General features: G+C 37.2%; 1 protein-coding gene across 7 annotated transcripts in view; it reads left to right on the plus strand.

Annotated features, from left to right (window-relative positions):
* LOC139738170 (rho GTPase-activating protein 26-like) overlaps nucleotides 1-23,958 on the plus strand; it is a 145,313-nt gene that overhangs the window by 63,473 nt on the left and 57,882 nt on the right. For all 7 annotated transcript variants that reach the window (XM_071648825.1, XM_071648824.1, XM_071648827.1 and 4 more), the window contains exons 4-6: nucleotides 830-901; nucleotides 1,918-2,019; nucleotides 21,331-21,441. In XM_071648825.1, coding sequence (XP_071504926.1) covers nucleotides 830-901; nucleotides 1,918-2,019; nucleotides 21,331-21,441 — 285 coding nt within the window. The remainder of the gene's footprint in view (nucleotides 1-829; nucleotides 902-1,917; nucleotides 2,020-21,330; nucleotides 21,442-23,958) is intronic.

Raw genomic sequence — 23,958 nt, forward strand, 5'->3', positions numbered from 1 at the left:
GGTGTAGCAGGGGGCCAGTATTCACATATCCCATTCTGGTGGTCTATAAATCTTTACAAAAACCATAGAAAATAAGTATTTTAGGTTTGTAAATCATTTTGAGTAATTCTGGTGCATTCATGAACAAGAATGCAGGTAAAAATACAATATGTTGAACTCTCTTTGTATCATTTCACTACTGTGATATGAATTCTTGTAGTACTCCTATGTAGCTGTGACAGCATGTAAGGCTTATTGAAACTTTACACATTGGTGACCTTTTTACTGGATTGTATACTTTTCCTCAAGCTTAAAGGGACTGTACAGTACTGGTTGAGGTGGGGATTCATGTTTTGAACATTCCCTAGTGAGATAATGAAAAACCTCTTATGAAATATGAAAGGGCATGTAATTTTAAGAAGCATTCTATGTTTATTTGATGAAAATTGGTTTTCAAATGGCTGAAATATAAAAAAAAAATAATAATGATAAAAGGCAACAGGCCATGCCTTTTATTAGGATCTCTTTGTTTCACCTTGTTTTTGGATATCTCAGCCATTTCAAAACCGATTTTCATCAAATAAACGTTGAATTCTTCGTAAAATTACATGCTCTTTCATATTTCACAAGAGGTTTCTCATTATCTCACTTAGGAATTTAAAAAACATGAATCCCCACCTCAACCAGTACTGTACAGTCCCTTTAACATATGTGCACTTCTAATATTTCTGCAGTAGCTGAAGCCACATCTGAATTTAGGGTAAATTTCCCTTTGGAGATGAGATTCCGTATATGTCATGAATGATAACCATATTTCTCTTTGTTCTCATTTTCTTCACCTACTTTCCAGCTGGAGCATGCCAAAGACCAGCTCATTGTTCCCTTGGAAGATTTCAGGAAGAAGGAGATCGGCCAGGCCAAGGTAGGTGGTGTATGAATGAATGAATGGATGTAGGTTCACTCCAGGGTCCAGAGTGGTAAAATGGTTGAAGATGATGAGTCAGCGTGGGTGAAGAAGGGGCAGCCTGGACAGACGTGTGCTCTCATTGCAGCTGCTCTGCGTATTGAGAGTGTTTAGCAGGCAGTCCCTGGAATGATAAAAGTAACTTAAACTAGTGATATTGACAGTTATGATAATGAAAATAACGATGATTGTAATAGTCACGCAGTTGTAGTATAGTGATGATGATGATGATGATGATGATGAATAATGATAACATTATGAATGATGATTAAAATCATAATCTTAAGAGCAGTAATATACAAACTGATTTATATCACAATGATTATGAAAATAATGATAATAAATATTAGAAATTGTATAGCCATAATCACTATTATCATCATTTTGACATTCTCAGACAATCGGTTGTTTTTCAAGGATTATACAGGATAAGTCTATTGCCTCAGTAAGCATATATGCTGTAGCCATGTCTGGCAAACCTCAGCAAACTGTGGGTTTCACTGAGTTTTTCATAGCTCTGTTTTAAACAATGTTTAGAATTAATTCTCTTTCTATTTAACTTACTGCATATTGTGTTACTGATACTGTAAACGTCGATATTTTCACACAATTGATCTTTCGCGCTGGACAGCCCAAAAACATATTCGCAGGTTCTTGAATTCATGCTGTGCAATTGTCAGCCCACTCGAAAGGTACAGATAAAATTATGAAGATATATTTGCAGGTTTTAGAATTCATGCTAGACAAAAGTAGTGTAAAATACTTGTGTATGCAAAAATCATGTACTGCGAAAATTTCTGCATTTTCAGTATTTTCCCAAAATTTTGATAGTTTATAATGATAAGGAATAAAATGTACTTCCATTATATATTTACCTGTTCACCAGTTCTCAGAACTTTCTAACAAATATGAGTTCAACAATCCTTCTTTGCTGAACTGATTTTTCTGTTATTTTCCAATGTTTGAACACACAGGAGGGAAAGAAGGACTTTGAGCGGCAGACAGAAAAGTTTTGCAAGTCTCTGGATTCATACGTCAGTCTGTCAACGAGGAAGAAAGAGGCATCATTGCAAGAGGTATTTAAAGGCAGAGCTACTCTAGCTTGGTTGATGGAGGGATAAATAGATGGATGGAGGGTTGGATCTTCATTAAATTTCCCATTCTGATATAAATTTAGGAGGCAGAAATCATAGTGTTTGCTTCAAACTGCTCTAGAATTGTGAAAAGTTCTCTGATGATGACGTGCTAAAGGGCAGGGGAAGGTTTTGGCTGATTTATTGATGAAACAGAATGCTTTATGATACTCTGATGTACAAACCAGGAGAAGAGTTGTGAAGTAATGATATCATTTTCTCATCTCATGTGTACATGAGATTATGATGGATCTCACTCTATTGTAAAGATGGGAAATGTGAAGCTACTTCTCGGCTTGAGAGTTAATGCCTGAACCACTCTGTCTGTTTGACTTCATTCTTCCTTTAAAATCAACTTGAACATGGAGTAGATTTTCCCTTTAAAGAAGAGTTGGTCAAGGAGTAAGATAGGATGGTGTCCTTGCTTGAAGGAGACCCCCCAGCCTACTGGCCTAGTATCCTACCACCTTTGCTGGTAATTGCCAGTGTCTGCTGCCATAGATCTCCAGTGTCACATTCGATAGTAGAAGGCGGACGTTCATAGCTGTCAGTAGCAAAAATTTTGTTCTGCCATAGATTAAAGGAGGTACAGGCGAGTGGTGTAAGTGGGTGTGTAAGCGGGGGAAGAGGGGGATTCTTTTATGAGGAATGGCAGCAGCAAGCCCCCAGATTGGGTGGATTTTTTTTCCCCTTCAAAGTCAGACTTTCAGCAGAGCTTGTGAAATATGGAGTGAATCATAGCAGGGTTGGCATAGTCTTAAGGGTCCAGCTCCATGGCAAGGGCAACATATTGTAGGTTGGCAACTCTTTACTGATATAAACTAAACCAAGTACTCTACAGTACAATTCTGATCATTGCTAGTTTCCCTAGCCCTTCAGCACATCAACCAACAGGTAGCAATATGTAATTGGTCATTGTTAATCTCATAAGCCAAAAACCTTGAATTAAGCCTTTCATGGATTTGTAGCTATCTATGAGTGTTCAATTACATTTTTGTGGATGAAACCGTGCTTAAAGGGCGACAATTAATCACTTTACAAGCTAAAGAACCAAATATCTGTCCCACTTACTTGCAGTTTCCAACATCACCAGGATATGCTGCTGTCAAATTTATTTTCTCTTCTTTCTGGGAATGTTTTCATAGTGAATTTACAATGAAGTTGCGTGGAGTGTGGTTTTAAAAGTAGGACTATTACTGGCTTGGCAGGACTATTATATAGCTCTCACTGCCTCATGGCTAGGGAGGAGGAGGAGACAGGATGTGGTGAGCAAAGCTTTTAGAGAAGATTTTTTTTTTCTCCAGGTGCTTGTAAAATGTTAACCAGGCAAGGAACTTAACATCCCCCACCCTAGTAAGTATTGTGTATGTATTATGTGTGGGCTTGAAGCCTGGTGCAACATTGGGTGTTTCCATTTGACTTGCCCTAACATGATGTCGATAATGTGTCTGCTTTAGAACAGTATTATACAGAGGTAGCTTTGATTCAATATGCTGTAAAACCAGAAATTTTCACTTGCATTCTAATTTTGCAAATTTCGGGAGAGCCCAGATTCATGAAATTAAAATGCAGGCGAAAGATCTTGTCTGCACTAAATGCATTAAATGCCAGTAGCACTTCACGAAAATATCGTGCTGCGAAAAAGGCCGTCAGCTCCAATATTCACAAAAATTTCATGCCGCACAGATTTCTGGTTTTACAGTAAATGATCATCAGTCTCTTTTTGAACTGTGCATAGATCTTCACTAAATATCCTCTTTTGGCACAAAAAAGAATGCAATTTATCCTATGCATCATATATTGTAGTTTTGTGGTAACCTAGCAATGCTGAGTTTCAGAGGAAAGAGGCTTGTTAGTGCTACATCAGCGACTAGAAACATACTGGTAACCTTCATGATTATTCTATTTTTGTAATCAGTGGGAGAGTTGTGAAATGATGACATTATTTGTTCATCCAATTTAGTGGTCTTTTGGATGAAAACAAATAAAACTTTCTCTTAACTGATGGACAAATTGCCCTACATCGACATAGATATTGTGCATAAGTATATGACGTAGAACATGAAAGTAAAGCTTTCATAAGAACCCTTTCTTGTTATGCATTATTGTTTATTGCAGTTGTAGAATTATCAAAAACCTCTTAATGATTTTTATAAAGTCATTTCAACTATCAGTCAAGATTCATATCAAATTTCCAAGTGGTCTTAGATTTTGGCAACACTTTTTAGAAAAATCCTCTTTCTCTTGAACATTGGACATGCTTGCAGCAGTAACAATGTGCGACAATACAGTAGTGTACAACAGGCAAACTGCATATTGCTGTTAGATATTTCCAAGAAGCCCTTGGCACTCAGTGCCTGCTTAGATCTTCAGTCCTCTATTCCAAACTTATGAGTGCACATTCTGCCTTGATAACTTGTTAGTCTTTTCATTCAGTCATACAGAATATATATACAATAACTTAGACAAATCAGATACAATTAATATTGTTTGATTTGTTTCATGTCACTTTGTATGATCGAAGGAAATTTGACCTTGATTTCTGTAACTCTGTGGTATATTATGATAAGTGGGGGAGTAATGTCAACCAAACCAGTAGGTGTGCAGGAAGCAGAGGTTTTTCTGTGTAATTGGACAAAAATCTATTTTTTTTTTCTGGTACTGGGGATTTAAAGATATCACAACAACATTTGTGGTAAATACCTAGCCAGCCATTATATTGCACAGGAAGTGCTATGTTTTGAACAGTATGTGTGAATTCAGACTGGTATAGTGTTGTGGTTTGGGATACTATTTCTGCCCATATTTACAACACAAGGTGCTCACATGTATACAACTGTAAGTTTTATATAGCCAAATTACAAGTTACAGTTTTGGAGACCCACCATGAAAATATTACCAAAGCCCATACTTTCATTTCATAACAGATCTTAACATTACAAACAAAATAATTTAGCTGTAGACCAACATTGCAACAGTCACATCACTTCAAACAGCATTTTTCTCACTAGATTAATATAATTTTTGTAGTCCCACATTCATATTTGATTTGCTTCAGATTTTATTATTATCATTATTGTTATTATTACTATGATTATTATAGTTATTATATTTGTTATTATTATTATTATTATTATTATTATTATTATTATTATTATTATTATTATTATTATTATTATTATTATTATTATTATTATTATTGTTATTGTCATCATTATCATTATTATTATCATTATTATTATCATTTATTCGACCAGGTAAAGAATATAGGATACATATCATAGATATTACAAACATGAAACAAAAACCAGAATGAACATTACAAAGTATACACTGTACTGTACACGTTACACAAAATGAAAATGAAATATTTTAGCATACATATCTTTGTCCAGCAGATAATTTTGTGTCAAGGGGCTTGAGATCTCATGCATAAATGTTTGGAAAGTTGAGGAGTCGTTCGTAGGGAACAATTTTTGGGAAACTGAAAGTAAGCTTTGGCTGCGAGAGCACAAGAAAGGGGAGTTGGGGTTGAGTTTGAAGTACTGGTATCGTTAAGGGGGGGGGGGGTGATCCGAGTGAGAGGCATATGACTTTACTGCGTGATGTTACCATGTGGGGCCCTCATTCATCCAACATTCATCAGTTGATGTTTCAGTGAAATCCCAGGGAATCCAGTCACTCAGGAAATTGTGAACGTGAGGTGGCATCATGCAGAGGTTTGCAGCTTCAGGGAGGACCTAGAAAATAAATATTGAACAAGTATTGGCGGGGTTTGCATGATGAAAAAAGGGTTCAATACAGTTTGTGAAGTTCTCACAGTAAATCACAAAGCAAATATGCTATGCTTTTGTATGTTGAAGATAAGAAATAATGGATCACTGCGATAAAAAAAAAGTGGCAGGATCACTGACAGTTGGAAAACATTACTGAGATTTTTTAACATTTCTTCTTTTTTCTTCTCGATAACTACAGGATAATCAGGAAAAAATGACAATGACTTTCTTATTTTGATTGTGTCATGTTGCATCTTAATAGGGACTCTAAAATAGTGATACAACTTGTCATCTTGTTTGTTATTTGTTTGTTTGTGTTTTTCTTGAAAACTAACAGCTTGTTTGCCTGCTTATAGTGTATATCAGCAGCACTGCAGCTTCTTTGTATATTGGTAAATTATACACCACTGCAGTTCCCATGTAAAATAGGGAGGTTTATATCTAGAGATTTTGAAGGCCCATTACCATGCATACAGCGTTCCAATATGCCAGTACTTGATCACCTTGATTTAAGGTCAAATATACAATGTTTATAATGATGATGACGATAATAATTATAATGGCAAGTCAATTGATTTAATTTTTCTTTTTCCACAGAACGTAACATAGTGCACTAAAATTACAAATTATCTTGAATACACGATAGCTGACTGTATGATGAAAATCAGAGATATTAATGAATTACAAACACATGATATACATAGTTTACCACTAATTATGTAATATGTTACATTGTCCATGCTGTGAGGAAGCCCTAAAATGGTGGAATAATGATCTAATCCACGATGGTTCACCCCTAATGTTGATCCATGCAGGATGTTTAATGTAAAATACCGACCATAGAGGTGATATTGCTTATAGCCATATGCTCAGCTACCCACATATTCATTACAAGGTGAGAATCGTGTTTGCTGGTAGCAGGATGTACAATGTATGTTTCACTTTCATTTAGTATATATACACATAATATATTTAGCAGGACATGATCAGAGTCTACTGTTTACAGCAATATAATGCCTGAAACAGAAAAGTACAACCTTCAAGTTCAAGATGATAATTTCTTGTTCATTTGAGTCTTATTGTGGTCATTATACCTCTTTTAATTTCATTTGAAAATTTATTGAAAGCCTTTAAATCATTTATTCTAACAAATTTTTATAAAGAGTAATATTTGTCAGAAGATTAAAGGTCATGTTTCTGTCTCATACCAGCAGGTTTATTTAATTTTTCTCTGCTGAAGTGCTTATTTGATTACCATTAGTAATCTAACCAGTTTTATTCATCTTTTCTTTAAAATAAGATGCACAGTAAAATGAAGAGTTGCTAATGTAGTGAAAACAAGATGATAATTTCTGCGGGTAAATAAACAGAGGGTCACTTCTTGGTTTAAAGTGATCAGTACCTAGGATCCACTCATTCCTCACATTTGGATCGTAAACTCTAACACGGCTGCTCCCGGGGTATTTCCTGAAACGGAATCATGGCACAGTTTTCTAGCACAGCAACGGCAGGATACAGTTTAGAGTTCACACGCAGGAGAATTTCAGTTGTGTGTGGTAGGGGATCTAAATTGAATATTAAAGGCATAGTTTACCATTTGCAGATGAAACAGAAACCTAGCTTTAGTGCTTCAAAATAGTTCTAAAGTAGGGATAGAAACAGCCAATGTAAGAATTTGAGTCAGTGTAATCAATGTTAAGTATTGTTAAATATACAAAATGTGAACAATAGTTATAATAAAAATGTTACTAGACTAAACTGTCTACAGTTATGGTTTAATAAGAATAATAGTGATATCTCCTTATATTTTAGGCTTTATTACAATTTTTTATATGGTAGAATGTTCTGTGATACAGCTGACCTACACATATGCATCAAATGTGATATCTTGAACATTTTTCAAATCACTGACGAGGGACTCCCAGTGGTAACCAGGACCTTTAAAGTGAGGAGAAGAAGTAAGTAGAGAGGGAGAGAGAGATGGAGGGAGTGAGAAAGAGATAAAAAAATCTGCTTCATCATGATTAGAGGGAAATCTGATCAGCCAACTCCCTATCACTGTCCCTATCTATGCATCAGCATATCCCTAGATTAAATCCACCAATCAAGCGCCATTAATTTTGATACATGACAATGAGGTAGGGGGAGTGAGGTAGGGATATGGAGACTTCTAGTCCTTGAGTGTGCCTTCAAGTGCCCCTTGGAATCCTTGTTGAGTATCAGCAAGCTCCAGGTACCTTTCCTACACTTTGCATTGATGATAACGATGATGATCATGATTTTTTTTTCTTCTAGGGATTATAAGTCAATGATATGAGATGAAAGATATTTTTAAAGCTCTTAGTGAAGGGGAAAGGGGAAAGGGAAAGAGTGTACCAGAGTTACAACTGTACAATAACTTGTTCTCTTTAATATTCATGAGGGAGTATTTACTTTGTTGCCCAGGGAGACCTAAGAAGAGCTGCTATTAACTAAAATGTTTGGATGATATTAAGTGTATTTCAGATCGCTCATCAAATATAAGAATGTATTTATCAATGACAAATATGTTTGGTCTGAAGTTTGATTTAGCATACCCAGTATACCGTGCAATTTTCCCATTTTGAACCAAAGCATGATTTCTGCCTTCAAAGTATCTTTTGATCTTTAATAGTGCACAAGTGTGTTTAAGATCAGCGGAAATTGACAGTCCATCATGAGGACATGAATAGGATTATTTTACCTCAGTTTTTTTTTTTTTTGTGTGGATATACTGAGGCTGATGGTGATTATTATGATTATTCTAATTATTGTTATTTTATTATTATCATTGAAGGGGAAAAGGATGGACATATTCATGTCATAACTATCATGTTATATTTGGACTGATTGACCATTACATAACAGCTCTTGATAGTTGGACATACATACCTTCATGAAAAATACCTGTCTTATTTTCCTCATCACAAACACAGTTTGCACAGCTTGTCTATTTGAGGAGAGACTACACATCTTCAGTGTACATTGCTGTTCTGAAGTGGATGAATATGAAAATTTCCAGACATTCTTTATTGTAAGGACAAGCAATATTAGACCCTTCGGCCACATTTTGGCTGAAGACTGAATGCTAGAAAACATACCAGCAGGTTTTTTGAGGAGAAACATGTCGCTGTAAATGTCTTGTTAAATCATTTCAACTTGAATACACGTGTACAGCTGTATGAATCAGTATTGAGAGGGCAGACAGACTGTTCATACTGATTTTTAAATTGCTCTTATTCGAGGGGAGCATGGTAGAATTTTGTCCTTTTACGTGTGATACGTAAATCATTTCATTTCGTTCCGACTCTTGCATGTGTATCTTTTTCGAATGATTTTTTTTTCAGATATTAATAGTTGATAAAGTAGTTTCTTGTGATCTATACGCATGGTTCTCATAATTGTCATTCACATAGAACAAGACCTTACAATGTCCTTGCCAGACCTTACCAGTCCCTGCCTTGACTTCTACTTCTACTGCTTCTTTTTTTTTTTTTTTTTTCCAGAAGTCACTGTTTCTCTGTTCTCTCTGGTATTCACTTTCTCTTCTCTTTGGTATTCACTTTCTCTTCTCTTTCTCCATATCTCTCTTTTACTGTCAGTGAGATCCCCAATTTCATTTCCACTTCATTTTTCTTGCGGTTACTTATCTAACCTCTGCCCGTCTGAAGTGGCAGACACACTCTTTCAATTTGTTGCCATGGAAACCCATGACTCACGTGATACCTGGGGAAACAGCGAGCTGCGTTCAAACCTGTTTTCCTCACCCCTTACCCCAACCCAACCCCTCTACCCTGCCCTGATTTCAGAGCTAGAGAAACAAGCACTTTTGTAAAATTTGTGTAGCCACATTTTGCCGTGGTAATCAGGTGGTTAGTATATGAAATATATAAACATTTGAATGTTCTCCTAGTTGTTTTTTTCCAAGGCAATTGAGGAATGTCTAGTAATGTTTGATTCAGGTTTTGTCTATGACATCCTCTACCTTATCTGTGTCATTTTTGCTACTTATGGTTACTTTTAAAGCCTCCTTACAGTAACGGTGATGAGCTTAGACAGACAAAACTAATCTCTATTCTGAAGCTCTGTCGACCGTGTCAGCTCTCTTTTGTGTATCACTCTATTAGTTTTGAGGGAGCTCTGTTATGGCCCTTGGAGGGTCCCTATGAAGTGTTTCAGACTTGCAAAAGGACTAGTTCACACACAATCATGTTTCTGAAATGCATTTCTTAATGGGTGTGCCATTGAGGAGTGTTCATACACTGAAGTTAGTTTCCACCATCACTTTAAAAGAATTGCAGGCAACAGTCCAAATAAGAACTGTGCTATTTCATGGCATACTGATCAGACACAATTGTTGGTATACTTAACTTGTGTATGTGAGAATATGTGCTGCTAAAAGCTGTTAATTTTGCGAAGGTTTAATTTTCACAAATTTCAAGAATCACTGTTGGGCCTTGAATTTCACAACACAAGAAAATATCACCACCCAGTGTACTAGTGAAGTGAATGGACAGGTATTTAAAGTGCACCTACAATAGCCTCAGAACCCTTCACACAAATGTTTCTCAATTACTGTGATGTGAATTTCTAAACATGTTAACAAACAAGTTCTTTTATGAAGTATGAAACACCTCTATGTCCCCCTCTGTGCCTTTAGAAGCCCATGAAGTAGGGGATTGTGATGATAGTCAAGCTCCTAGTCTATTGTCTAGATATACTATTACTGATTCATTTCTTCATTCTTGCCCCTGACAACAAGGTTATGTCTTTGCCTATGCTCTTTGTGATTTGTTTCTGTTTATACATGATGCAAAGTTATGGACAGATATTTCTTAAATGTTTTCAGGAAGGGGGGGGGGTCAGAAATGCAGTTTGGAATAGAAGATATGATTCATTTGATAATTAGTTTCACCATGGAGATTTAGGATTATCTAAATGATTCTCTGCTTCCATTGGAAAGAGAGAAAAGAGAGATTTTGACACAAAAAGAAGTCACTGAGGAGTGTTTTGCCTTGGCAGAAAGATCTTAGGTCCCATGGAAAACCAGATATGTCAAGATGCCTGTCTACAAAGCCTATTCAGATATATTAGTGTAGGCATGAGAGCATTTCTGTACATATCCATTTGTGTGTATGCATGTTTGTGTGTGGGGAAGGGGGACAAATGAAACAGGAGTAAAAAATAGTTGATTAATGGGGTAGTCTTTTTTTGTCTATGGATAAATGCCGCTGAAAATGAGGAAGAAGAAATTAGCAGAAGTTCCAGTGTGCATACTTTCACATCAGTGTCAATGTCTGTTATGTGCAGTAAAAAATATTGTGCCAGTGAATACTGTAAAAGTGGTTTCTTTCGCGGTGGTTTTATTTTCACGCTTTTTGCGCTTTGAGGTTGAACCGCGAATTTAACTTCACACGAAAATGTTTTGAAAAGTCGCGCGAAATTAACCCCGCCACGCAAGGAAATGTTTTGAACTTGCCGCTTGTTACAACGCTATTGCGCACGTGCACACACGAAGATTCCGTGCATTGAGTGTATTGATGGTCAACACACACACAGCGATACTGCGCAATGTCATGTTATAAAGTACTCGAGAGACGGGATTTCAGGTAAGCCTGCATTTAATTTTGATTTCTATTTGATAGATAAAAGAATAATTGGATTATAGTTTGGGTTTTCATGTGCAAAATAAAACAGTTTTTGCCGACTGAATTCACAGATTTTGCCGACCGCGAATTTAAACACACGCGAAAAAGTCGGCACCGATGGAAACCACGAAAGTATCTGTGCGCGAAAGAAACCACTTTTACAGTATACACTTCTTAAGATACTGGGTAGGCAGCACCCTCCTCTATTCAACATAATACACTCCTTCCAGTCTATGCATGCAGTATTCCTATCTCAAGAGGGTGTCAATAATAATGTATATGTGCCTGATTTGCAGTAAGAAAGGGAAGGGCTGCTCCCTAAAGTCTTTCTTTTCTACTCAATTTTTTATCCTTTTCTGTTCCTAGCAAGACTAAACAGCATCTGCTTTGACGGGAAATTTCAAATTTCCATGGAGATGTCACATTTAGGTCAGATATTGATTGTTTATGATAAGATATGTGGGCTTGGTGACAGTTGTTATATTTGGCTACAAAAAGACCCCTGTGTGTTTTGAAGTTTAGAGTGTTCTCCAGATGGGTATTAGGAAGAAATATGTAAAAGAGAATGAAGAAAAAATTGATGAACCCTGAGCCCATCATAAAACATTTTAAGTGTGATTATTATATTTAAAGTCATATTGCAAGAAATTTCTGTATGAAGACTGTGGGATATGAACAGTTTTGTGCAATTATTAGATCATAGAATTTTAATGATTATAAAGATTTATACACTTATGGCATAATTGCTCTTAGTATTAAAAGCCCACTCTGCCATTGTACATAAAGTTGATTGCAGAATTTAGGGCTTCTCTGTGGATGATAGAACATATCCCCAGCCGGCTTCTCTCGCTCACACCTTTGTTGTTGTTGTATTGCAAGGACCCCCTAGTAGTACAAACACCCCCATAGAAGAAAGTTTCAATAGTCCCAAACATATGTTTCATAATTGTAAAAGTTATGTGAAAGTTGTTGTGAAAGTCACATTGTTATACCCCCGCCAAACGAAGTTTGAAGGGGGTATATAGGAATCAGCGGACGGTTGGTCGGGCGGTCGGGCGGTCGGTCCGTTGCAAATCTTGCGTCGCGAACTACTTCCTCAGTTTTCAACCGATTCCCATAAAACTTGGCACAGATGTGTGCCTTGGGTTGTAGATGTGCAAGATGTATTTTTTGACAGTACCCAAAAGTACGTTGCCATGGTAACGGCATATTATGGGCAAAAATGGGTACAAATCTTGCGTCGCGAACTCCTCCCACAGTTTTTGATCAATTTTTATGAAATTAGGTACAGATGTTCATCTGAATATGTTAATGTGCAAGACACATATTTCCGCAGTGGCAAAAAGTGCGTTGCCATGGTAACGGCATGTTATTGGTAAAATATAGGGCAAAATGCTTCATGGCAAAACTGCTTCATCAGTGTTCTTCCAATTCTCATGGAATTTATATTGAATGTTTGTCTTAGGATATAGGTCAGCATGACACATTTCTTGACAGTGACAAAAAGTATATTGCCATGGTAACAGCTCACATATTATGAGCCAAAATGATGGAAAATTTTGTGTTGCAAACCACTTCCTCAGTTTTTGCCCAATTTCCATGAAACTTGGTACAGATGTGTGCCTTTGGTTGTAGATGTGCAAGACGCATTTTTCGACAGTACCCGAAAGTACGTTGCCATGGTAACGGCATATTAATGGCAGAAGATCAAGGAAAGATCTTGCGGATTTAACTACTTCCTCAGTTTTTTGACCAAAGCTTATGAAATGTTGTTTGGCGGGGGTATAACCAGTCGCTGTAGCGACATTTCTAGTTAATAGATAGGCCTACAGTATATCTTTTATTTTTCCCCCAAGAAGTTTTGTTTGCAGAGCTTTCACATAATAGTTTTTGATATTAAAAAAGGACAAATATTGGACATGTTCCAAAGCTCATAATCCCATATCCATTTCATGGAGAGATTTATAGTGATGTGGTGAGGCTAAGCTACTTCTCTGTTTTCAGCTACACCGTCATGATGGATCATAACTGGCTACATTATCAATCTTATCAGTATTATTAGTTCATAGATCTATAGAATTGGTGTATCTAAGACAAAAAGCATTCATAGTTTGCCAAGATGATGCTTTATGAGACACTAGCAAACACAACTTGCGGGTATTTGTTATAATCAATGTTAAGCTCTATAGTGAATGTGATATGCTGTGATAGAAAAAGAAAAGAAGACTTGGAAGGTTTATGTGACTCTGTATTATTTATGTGCTGGTAGGGTGAGTCATATTAGAATACTCACATATTAGTACTGTAGTAAGGAAAAGTGCTTCATCCATGAGTTATATAGATGTTTTGATGAATTGAGGGGGGGGGGGGGGTGATGGAGCAACTTTTATCCATATCTCAGTTTCTCTTGGTGAAGTATGTGAAGAGTCCAGTTTAAATAGAGAGTAAAACATGGCTCCTGATCTAAGTAGTATTTTCTGTTTGTCTATGAAGATTCAAGTTACAGGGAGTTCAAATGTCTGTAAAGTGATCTGTATGGTAGCTGTGTGTGCCACCGTACATGTATGTCATCATTCCATGCCCATTGCACTAGCACTGTGTTTAGACCTTCGGCTTGTAGATAGGATGATGTTATAGCTCTAATTTGCTGTTTAAAAAAGCAGGGCACTTTACTCTGAGAATGTCCATGATTCTCACAATTTTGTCTAGATATAGTGATGTATAAGCAGTACAACAGAGTCAAAGCATTTTTTTTTTTTTTGCATAATAGAACAAACAAATGTTTTGCCTTGAATTTAGAATAATGAGGGATCATGATATTTAATGTATAACTTTTGTAAGCAGAGGTCTATTTCCTTGAAAAAAAAAATAACAACTTCAGCCCGCTTTTGTATTGTGGAGGGCAATCTGTAACAATACTGGCAGTCTGTGCATGGTCTGTATGGAGCATTTGTCATAAAAATTAAAGTGGACTTAATGAGGCGTAACGTAATATGGAAAATGATGGGAAATTGTGGGAAAACTTCAAATTCAGCATAGAAGGATGAGACAGTTCAATCTCAATACGGCCTGCCTTATTACTCATAAAGTAGGTCCCTAACCATTTTTCATGAAGTAGTGCAGAAAACGAGGAGACTGTCACGAGTAATGTCTTTAAATGCACCATGGAAATGGAAGCATCTTATTATCAAAAACGAGTTTGTATTGGCAAGAAACACATTGCAATTGGCAAACTGCTGTAAGTGAAAAGCAAGATATTTTTTGGGGCATGATTTTTTTTGCAATTGGAACCGATGGGCTTTTTCCCAGCATGACTTTTTTGTGAATTGCCACTGGCATTCAATGCATATAGACTTTTTTATAGTGTATAAAAACTTTTGCATGCATTTTGATTTTGCAAATCCTGGCTCTTTTGAAATTCACAAAATTAAAAAGGAACATAATTTCTCATTTTACAGTATCTAGACATTTATTTTTAGGTACTTCCCATGTCATATCAGGCTGACACATGTATACATACAAGTCTGAAATTAATTCAAGAAGAGAGGTTTGCAGTAAACACAAACAACACATACATTAATTCACACAAAGTCAAGGGATGCTCCCCCCCCCCCCCCCCATGAACCTATCATGTATACTGTAGATAAAACTAACCTCTTTTAAATGTCATCCATTAGTGGAAAGCTGTCTCTGAAGGTCAGACAATCTCATCTAGCCATCATGTTTACCACCATAGTGTCATCTTGTCTACACCAGCCCTTTGCTAGGCACTCTCAAATTGAAATACTCTGTGTCATGTTCCAGCTTGAAATGTCAGTACCTACACTTTGTATGGTAGTTAGGCTGTGAGAAGTAATGTTATTGTTTAATTTCCTTTTTTATATAAATAGAAAGCTTATTGAAAGCATCATACAAGGTCTGTGTGGATGGAATGTTTTGATATACTGGGAAAGTGAATATTTCCACGTGAGTGATGCTTTGCACTTAGCCAGGTATGATGATTTTCGCATGTTTTTATTTCCGCGGAATCAAGACATGATCTATACCGGAACATATTGCAAGCAAAAATATTTGCTTGCTTTTATTTTCACGCTGGTTGCTGGTCACGCAAAATACACAAATATTTCAGCACCACAAAAATTCAGTTTAGTATGGCATGAGCTGTCATCTAAAAGCAATACTAAATAGTTGGCCCATCTCTTTGGAAAGCAAGTGCCATTTTGCATTTATTGGCCACCACCCTAATACCCCGTTTAGAATCCCCTGAAACATGGCACAACCTCGGAGAGTCGTTCAGTGTTTACCCCCAGACAATGGGGACTCATAAACAGTCACAGCACAAAGCACAGAGCACAAGTCTGGGGTAAGTCTGGCACAAGTTTGAGGTAAAGATCTCACTAGACAGCCCTGCGTGAGTCTAGCACAACCTCCACGAGTTGTGCTAAACTCGCTAGATGAAGGGACTGTAAAAGGTCTCCGGGGTGGACACGGCACACACTTCCGGTGACCTGTGGAGTGCACATATTTGCCCATGAGAACTGCCACCTCTCTTGAGGTGAAATGCCTGGTTCACTGGTTTCCATAGAAACATATGCCGACCTTGTGCTAGACGACCAAGGGACTGTAAACAGAGATCTCTCTCATCCAGCGTTAAAAAACATATGTTATCATCTGGCATGTTCTCCAGAGGTCCTCCTGAGGTCCTTCTAGACAGGGGAACTCTAAATGGGATATATGAAGGTAAACTCTATTGCATTTCAGCTTGGTTCAATCAAGAAGGGATACCTTCTTGGTTTGTAGAAGGAGAGTACCATGCAAACAGAACAGAGAACATTTGATAGAAGTGGGGCAAGAAATAGAAAAGATATGGAATTAGTAAGTTTCACATGTGCATATTTCAGAGATATTGTTTACAATCACATTTATATCAAACTAGAAGAAGCTGATAATGTTTTTGCTTCACAACTCTTCCATAGGTTAGTACTTTGACAGTACTACAAAAAGACAACTTTTGTCAATGACTTTGTAGTAACTACAACTTTCCTTGCCAAAAAACGTTTGTACAATCTCAGAGTGACCCACTTCCTGGCATTGCATTTCTTTTTCTTTATGTGGTTCACATGGTTTGTAAAAGCTTAAAATGCTCAAACTTTCCTACTCTTGACTCTTGTCCATGCACGTGTAATATAACTTTCACTGTCTTTTTCATGTAAGGTTACTCCACCTATCCATGTCAATTTGAAGAGTGTGAAGTGTCCCTTTAAGAGAGACATCCTAGTGTAGGAAGTGCTTCCTGATACTTGTTGCTCCTATGTTTCACTGGAGACAGGATCTATTCCGCTGCCTGGACAAGTTTAAAGGGGAACGTCAACCTGTTATGATTTCCATCGTTGATGGATAGCATTAACTGAAAGATCAGATTGACAAATGATTTATGAAGCAGATTCAAGTTTTTCCAGTATCAATTGATATCTGTTGAACATGATGTTAGAATCCTGTTCACGTGTCAGAAAACGGGCAGTGTTATTATGGATGGCATCGCTTCCAATAATATTTTTTTTTCTATTTTTTTTTTCTTTGAAAAAATGTAGAACTTGTTGCTCTTTTGAATTTTCATAAAAAAGGATGGACCACAAAAATGCACAGTGTTTAGTATTTGAAGATTATTTGTCCAAGTTACCTACATTTTAATGTAATATCTTTCATGGAAATTTACTGCTTGGGTGTAGGATATTGCTCATAGTGCCGAACAGGTTACCAAACTAGATTTCCTTGTGTCTCCTGAGTCCTAGATGCTCTTGTGTGTCAAGCTGACAAACACTCACAGAGTCAGCTTTGGAATAGACTACTACACCTGTGATTCCCATGACTTGACCCCAATAGGGACACTGTGGCCACACCCACACTTCTTCATTAGTCTGCTTGTTTCAGTCTAGTTTTCATGTACAGTTTTCAATATCACTGTTGGTTTAGCCAGCTTGCGCTCTAGCTGGACATACTATAAAACCAGAAATATATGCGGCATAAAATGGTTCACAAATTGGACTCAACGGCCTTTATCGCAGCATGAAATTTTTGTAAATTGCCACTGGCATTCAGTGCATAGGCCTAGATAGTGTAGATAAGAACTTTCACATGCATTTTGATTTTGCGATTCGTGGCTCTAGTGAAATTCGCAAAATTAAAATGCACACAAAAATTGCTGGTTTTACAGTAGTTAAGTTTATACAGAGTGTCAGTTTATAGCTTTTCATGACAGTGTTTTTATGAGAATAGCCTCATGGAAGACTTACAGTCAGGGGTAGGAACAGAATAACAAAAACACATCTTTACTCATGTGATATATACAACATCCAAATGTGGTACACTGAGTTCACATCTAGAGAACATTGTATGTTCAGGGTTGAAAAGTTGAGAGATCTTTTCTTGCTTTCCAATGTACTTTTAAACCTGTAACCAGAATGTTGTTTTGTCTCGTGTGTGTGACTACAGTTACAAATGAATAGTGGCAAGTGACCAATTTTTACTTTTGCAGTACATCATGAGAATATAAACTGGTCACAAAATGAAGTGGCCAAAGTTGAGGCCAGAATGTATCCTAGAATCTGTATTTCATGTTTGTTTTCCTCAAACTTGAAAGTGGAGTCTCCCACGCAGCTGGTTTGATTGGGACATCCAAGGTACCTCTCCCTCTGAAACGATCCTCCCAATCTTGTCAAGCCATATTTCCAATTTGGTGCTTGTGGTAATCAGTCACAGAAGTGGCCTTGTTCACACTAGAATTCTTCCAGTGTGATGCCAATGCCCCTTCCACATCGGTGGGAATTTTAGTATGGAGAGATTACAGCGTCCCAGCCACCTGTTTTAAACAACTCACTCTGAATTCACCTGTCCAACAATGTCAGAGGTCTGCATTCAGACTTTCATGCTTCTGCCACTGGCCTGTCTCTTAAATTGTCATCTAAGGCCGCGTTCATGCGAATTTCGTAGCCAGAATCACAAACATGAATCATGATTCAAAACGGCGTTTCAAATCACGGTCTCAGCGGAAGAGCGTTCATGCGGGCTTTCGCAACGCTGATTCTGGCTCTGCTCATCCTTTGCCATTGCGCAGCGCACTGCGCAGTTTGACCTTGTCTCTGCAACTCGAGCCAGACCTCCTTATGCCAACTGATCAGTCAGTTCATTATAGGCCTTTACGTTTTTTTTCGGTGAATACTTTCCAATAAGCTGTGGCATTCAGGCTCTGCCCACAGATCGAGGAATAATCTTAATTCTTTGTCTCTCCAATTTTTTCCCTCGGTAGACACAGTGCTGCAGCCATTACTATTATCAACTCAATCGGAGAGTAATTACATGTATTATTTTATTAAACAGCTAGATACTCGCAAAGAATCGGTGTATGGCATTGATGTAAACAAACAAGTGCAAGTATGGTACCGAAACACATGATTCATAAGACGTACACAAGCGCGCGAACAGAACAAGAAGCTGTCCTGTGGGATACCCCATGAGACACGCATGCGCACAGCGCACAATGACGTCATAGAATCATGATTGAAATCATGGTTGCGTTCATGCGGTTTCTGCGATCGTGATTCTGGCAGAATCATGATTCAAAATGCCCCTTTTTCCGCGTTTCAGATCGGCGTTTTGAAACGCGTTTAAATGGAAGAATCACATGAACGCAACGCAACTAAACACGTTTAGCGACTAAACGTGTTTAGATACGCAATTCTAGTTTCGCATGAACGCAGCCTAAATCTGTAGGCCTATCCAAACAAGAAGCTACAAACCTGTTGGTAGCTTCATGATCCAAAGCAGCCATAGTTCTTGAATAATCCTTGCCTCAGTGGCCCGTATTCATGAAGGTGGTTTGAATTTAGTCCTTGGTTTATGCAAATATCTTCTGTGTAAATGCATGTGACAGATCCTGTATGCCAACAGACATCCAATGATGATTGTGATACTTACATGTGTAAGGTATGCCTATTTCATGCTTGTTTTTAAATGTAGTCCATTGACCTAATATAGCCATGGTATTGAAACTGGATGAATAATTTGGCATGTACAGGAATTTTGTATGGTAAAATCATAGGAATGCTGTTCAATTTTCACAAGGAAAAGATGACCTTACTCTGTTATTACCACTGACAACTGTGGCTGCATGTGATGCCTATAGTTTTGAGAATGTCCTCTGAGACACTTGTCAGAAGTAGGGAAGTATCATTCCTATATGAACTGTCGGTTCCTTGAAAGAAGGCCATTGTTATCAATGATTGAGCATAGCAACAGTACTATTGAACTTAGCCTGAGAAAAACACATCAATAGGTACTACCTGTTGATATTTGGATTGTGGCCCAAATTGTTCAAACTTTTTGGACCCACAACACAACCAGAATGCCAGGCCAGCATGCAGACAAGGGTCCAGGCTTGGCAGGGGACTAAATCCTACCCCTGGTATCCCACATCAATTATCACATTTGGCCCAAGTGCACAGCTGATGGGCATCGTTCACATCGGGGGCTGGTTTCCAGAGTTTTGAAGGGGTAGGAATAGTTTGAAATGAAAGATTAGGGAAACAGTACGCTTGCTGAATAGATTCAGCTAATGAGGTTATTGTGACATGGTGAAAGTATCTCAGTTTTATTCGATGTATTTTATTATTGCCATGAAATAATATATTGCTTCATATTTCTGTGAGTATTGTGTAGGCCCTATGGGGCTCATGTGACATTCTTGTATAATTGGTTGGTTTTAACATTCTGTTTCAGGGAATGTCTGGTCGTTAACTAGGTGTTTGATGGCAAATATTTTACAGTGCCATAGATATCTGATCCTTTTTTTGTTACAGTATGTATATATTTAACTGTGTGTATGTGAGTTTAAATGTTTATGTGTAATCTCTACAAATAGTCCTATATCTACAAGCTGAAGTGGAAAAGTAGAACACATGATATCAAAATGGCCATTGTAAACTAATGAAGGAATTAATGGCTGACAACTATTTGGTCATGATTTAATGGCTGGCTTTGTCGTGCCCCATTTAACGCTAATGCACAAATGCAATATACCTGAACCTCAATGAGGAAATAGCTGGGAATGAAAGACTAGGATTGATTGGTTTCATTTAGCAAGAATTGGTTCTCAATCACCAGATTAGGCATGCAGAAATATTTCAGGACGATATGCATGAGTTGTGGAGAGGACATTGGATGTAGTAGGATGACTGCATCATGGAAAAATGCTGGAGGAGGAATGATTATGAGAGATGACATCAATCATTTGCTCTGACAGCTTTATTTGTTTTGTTTTTTTGAAATGCTGATTACACTTCCTTTATTTTGTAATTACATGTTAACTGCCCATTTCTTTTGTTTTTAATTGGAACAGGGGGTGTTCAATATATAAACTCTGATTTATGTGTTAGGCATGTCAAAAAGATATGTGATATAAAGTTCTATAGATATGTGTCATCAAGAGACTCGATTCCCGTAAGCTTATGTAGTGTGCCTTTGGAAATTCTCAGATAACATGAATTTCTTGCTGTTGATTGTAGTCTCCATGAACGTTTTTTTTTGTTGAAAAAACAAATCATGTTCTTTCATAGAGGCCTGCACAATCAATTTGTTACCCTAACAGTCATGTCAACACTTTGTGCATGGTCTTTGCAGAAACAAATGGTGGTGTTCTAGTGAGTGAAATTCAAGGCACATATTCCACTAACTGGAGAGGAATGGCAATTTGCATGTTAATAGACAAAAAAAAATTGTAATGATTTTCATTTTTCTGTTATTCTCCCTTTCTAAAGGCGGATGCTGCCCTCGACATGGAAAGAAGACAGTTCCACAAAGACTCACTCAACTATGTCTTCAGGATGCAGGAGGTCCAAGAGAAGAAGAAGTTTGAGTTTGTTGAGACGGTGAGCACCACTTCAGCCTATCCTTTTCCAGCAACTTTAAAATGATTACCCCTTTTCAAGTGACTGAAAACAATACCTCTTTTCCAGCTGCTTAAAGATAATAGGCCCTTTTCCAGTGACAAAAAAAAAAAAAAAAAAATGACTTCCAAAATGTTGAAGTTTTTGTGAACGATGTAACAATGTTCCATTAGATTGAAAAAAAAAAACCTCAACTAACCAACTTTTATGAAAATTATGTTGTCACTACTAAGATATTTAGAACAGGTATCAGCATGCTGATAAATTGTTCCATAGCAGAATATTGTAACACTGCTGCCTTGGGGAGGGGGGGGGGGGGGTGGTTATGATATCTGTAGTTGCTCACACATATGTCACTTCTTGAAATCATTTATTAAAGGGTAATGTTCAAACACAAATTTTTCAAAGCTACTTTTTATCAGAGACAGTTCTTATGGCATACAAGACTATGCAGCCCAGATTCTTCAAAACTGGAAACATTGTTAAACAAGCTTTTCATTTTGAAACATACTAAATGTAAATTGAAATTTGGGCTATTCTCAATTTTTGTCATGGGTTTGGAAAGTAGTGATTTGGAAACAATCAATGTATGAAATGCTGTGCAATTTTTATGTGTTATGATAAATCTGTCAGAATGATGGCATGTCTATTTCAGATTTTATCACAGACAGAGTTGCAGTTTGTGGTGATGTGCGTACATTCTAGAATTATGATTATTGCATAATGATAAAGAGAGAAGCTGCGCAACCAGCTGATAATGTACACATCTTTTTTTTTCTTTTTTTTTTTTTTTGGGGGGGGGGGGCATACTTTCTAATTAGTCAGTGATATAGTTTGAAGAGTATTTGTTTGAAGTGCAAAAAATTATTAGATATATTTATATTAAGTAACAACAGAATCTAGCAAAGGACTGCATCAGAGTTAAAGCTTATTGGATAATGAGTTGGGATATTGTGCCCTTGATGGAAATCAATGAGGGAAAAACAGTAATCATGGAATAATTGTGTCTTCATCAACTCACCACTCCTCTCCCTCTACCCCACCCCAAAGCAACTTGTACAACAGTAGCTGTGAAAGATGAGAGATGGTTATCAGCTATTTTCAAACAGTGCCAGAAATATCCCTCATCTGGGTGATGTTGTGAAATAGTTGGTGGGGCATAGTTGCAATGCTATTAGAAGTTGCTGCTTAATGTAGCTAGGTCTCTCCTTGTAACAGATAAAGAATAGGAAATGAAACCAGTGGTAATTAACTAATTGATTAGAGCACTGAGTGTCTGAAACCACATTCCATGGTTTGATGCTCTATCTCTTTTAAATGTAATGATTTTTTTTTTCTACAATTCATTGTTGGTGGTTCATATGGAAGAGTAATGAAATTATTTGTGGTGAAGCTCTTTGTTGCTTATTTACAATTGTTTACTTCAATTGGAGAACTTTCAAAAGCATCTTAATTGCCTGCTATTAGTGCTAAATGGATCTGAATCTTGAATTAAAATTGACAATGCATTTTAGAGGATTTCTGTTCCTGTTTCTCATATTGGGAAATTTTTGTAAACTCCTTTCTAATTTAGTGTGGATTCAATGAATTTAACCATTTTCCATCTAATCCTTCTCTAGTATATGATGTGCATTGTAATTCAGAAGTGTCAATATAATAATGTCAAGATGACCATTTCTGCAGCAAGATTGCAAGAATGTAAGCCAAAAATATAAAGAAAAAGAAAAATAGAAGTGTGATCTAATCTGGAATGTGTGAATTTTTTTACCCATTATTTAAAAAAAAGTAAATAAAATCTTCTTTGTCTCAAGCACTGACATGAGCACCCAGAAAAGTGACAAGTTACATCAACTGTACTGTTGTGTCTACTGGTATTATTTCAGAGACATGTGTGTCACATTGAGAAATCTAGATAAACTTTTCATCTTGATCTGTGTGGTGAGAAGATTTTAAGGAAGCCAAGAGGGAAGGGGAGTGGGGGAGGGGTGAGTGGGATGGGATAGGAAGATGTTTTGACCAATTGATGATAGCTTGTTTGATGTTCAGTGACTCAGTATAAACAGTCTGAGAATCAATAGCATGGGTCTTCCTGGTGCTGTCTGTGAATTTTACTCCATCAAACAAGACCGCATTGATCAGGTCAGGGGGGCTTGGCTTCGATGGGGGATTTAACTCTATGGACAAACCTCTAGCAATCCTGAGGGTGGCGTACGTGTCACTTATGCACCATCAACCTATTTTCTAGGCTAGTTTACTTTTCTTTTGAATATTGACTTTATCAAATTGCAGTCTTTGTTACACAATTGCCCCTTTTATCAGTTAGCTTAAGTTATTGTCATTGTAAAGAATAAGTTGAAACCAGATTCTATGCCTGTGCTGAATTGTGATTTCTCATTGTGGGAACAAGGAAGAAAAATCAAAAAACCCAAGCAAAACCCAGGGAGAACAGCCTGGAACAAAGGCTAAAAATCATCTCATGCAAGACTGTTATTGTCTCAC

The sequence above is a fragment of the Diadema antillarum genome, unplaced genomic scaffold (assembly GCF_040938485.1).
Source record: "Diadema antillarum isolate AM-2024a unplaced genomic scaffold, OU_Dant_1.0 seq00000727_RagTag, whole genome shotgun sequence".
Taxonomy (NCBI): Eukaryota; Metazoa; Echinodermata; class Echinoidea; order Diadematoida; family Diadematidae; genus Diadema; species Diadema antillarum.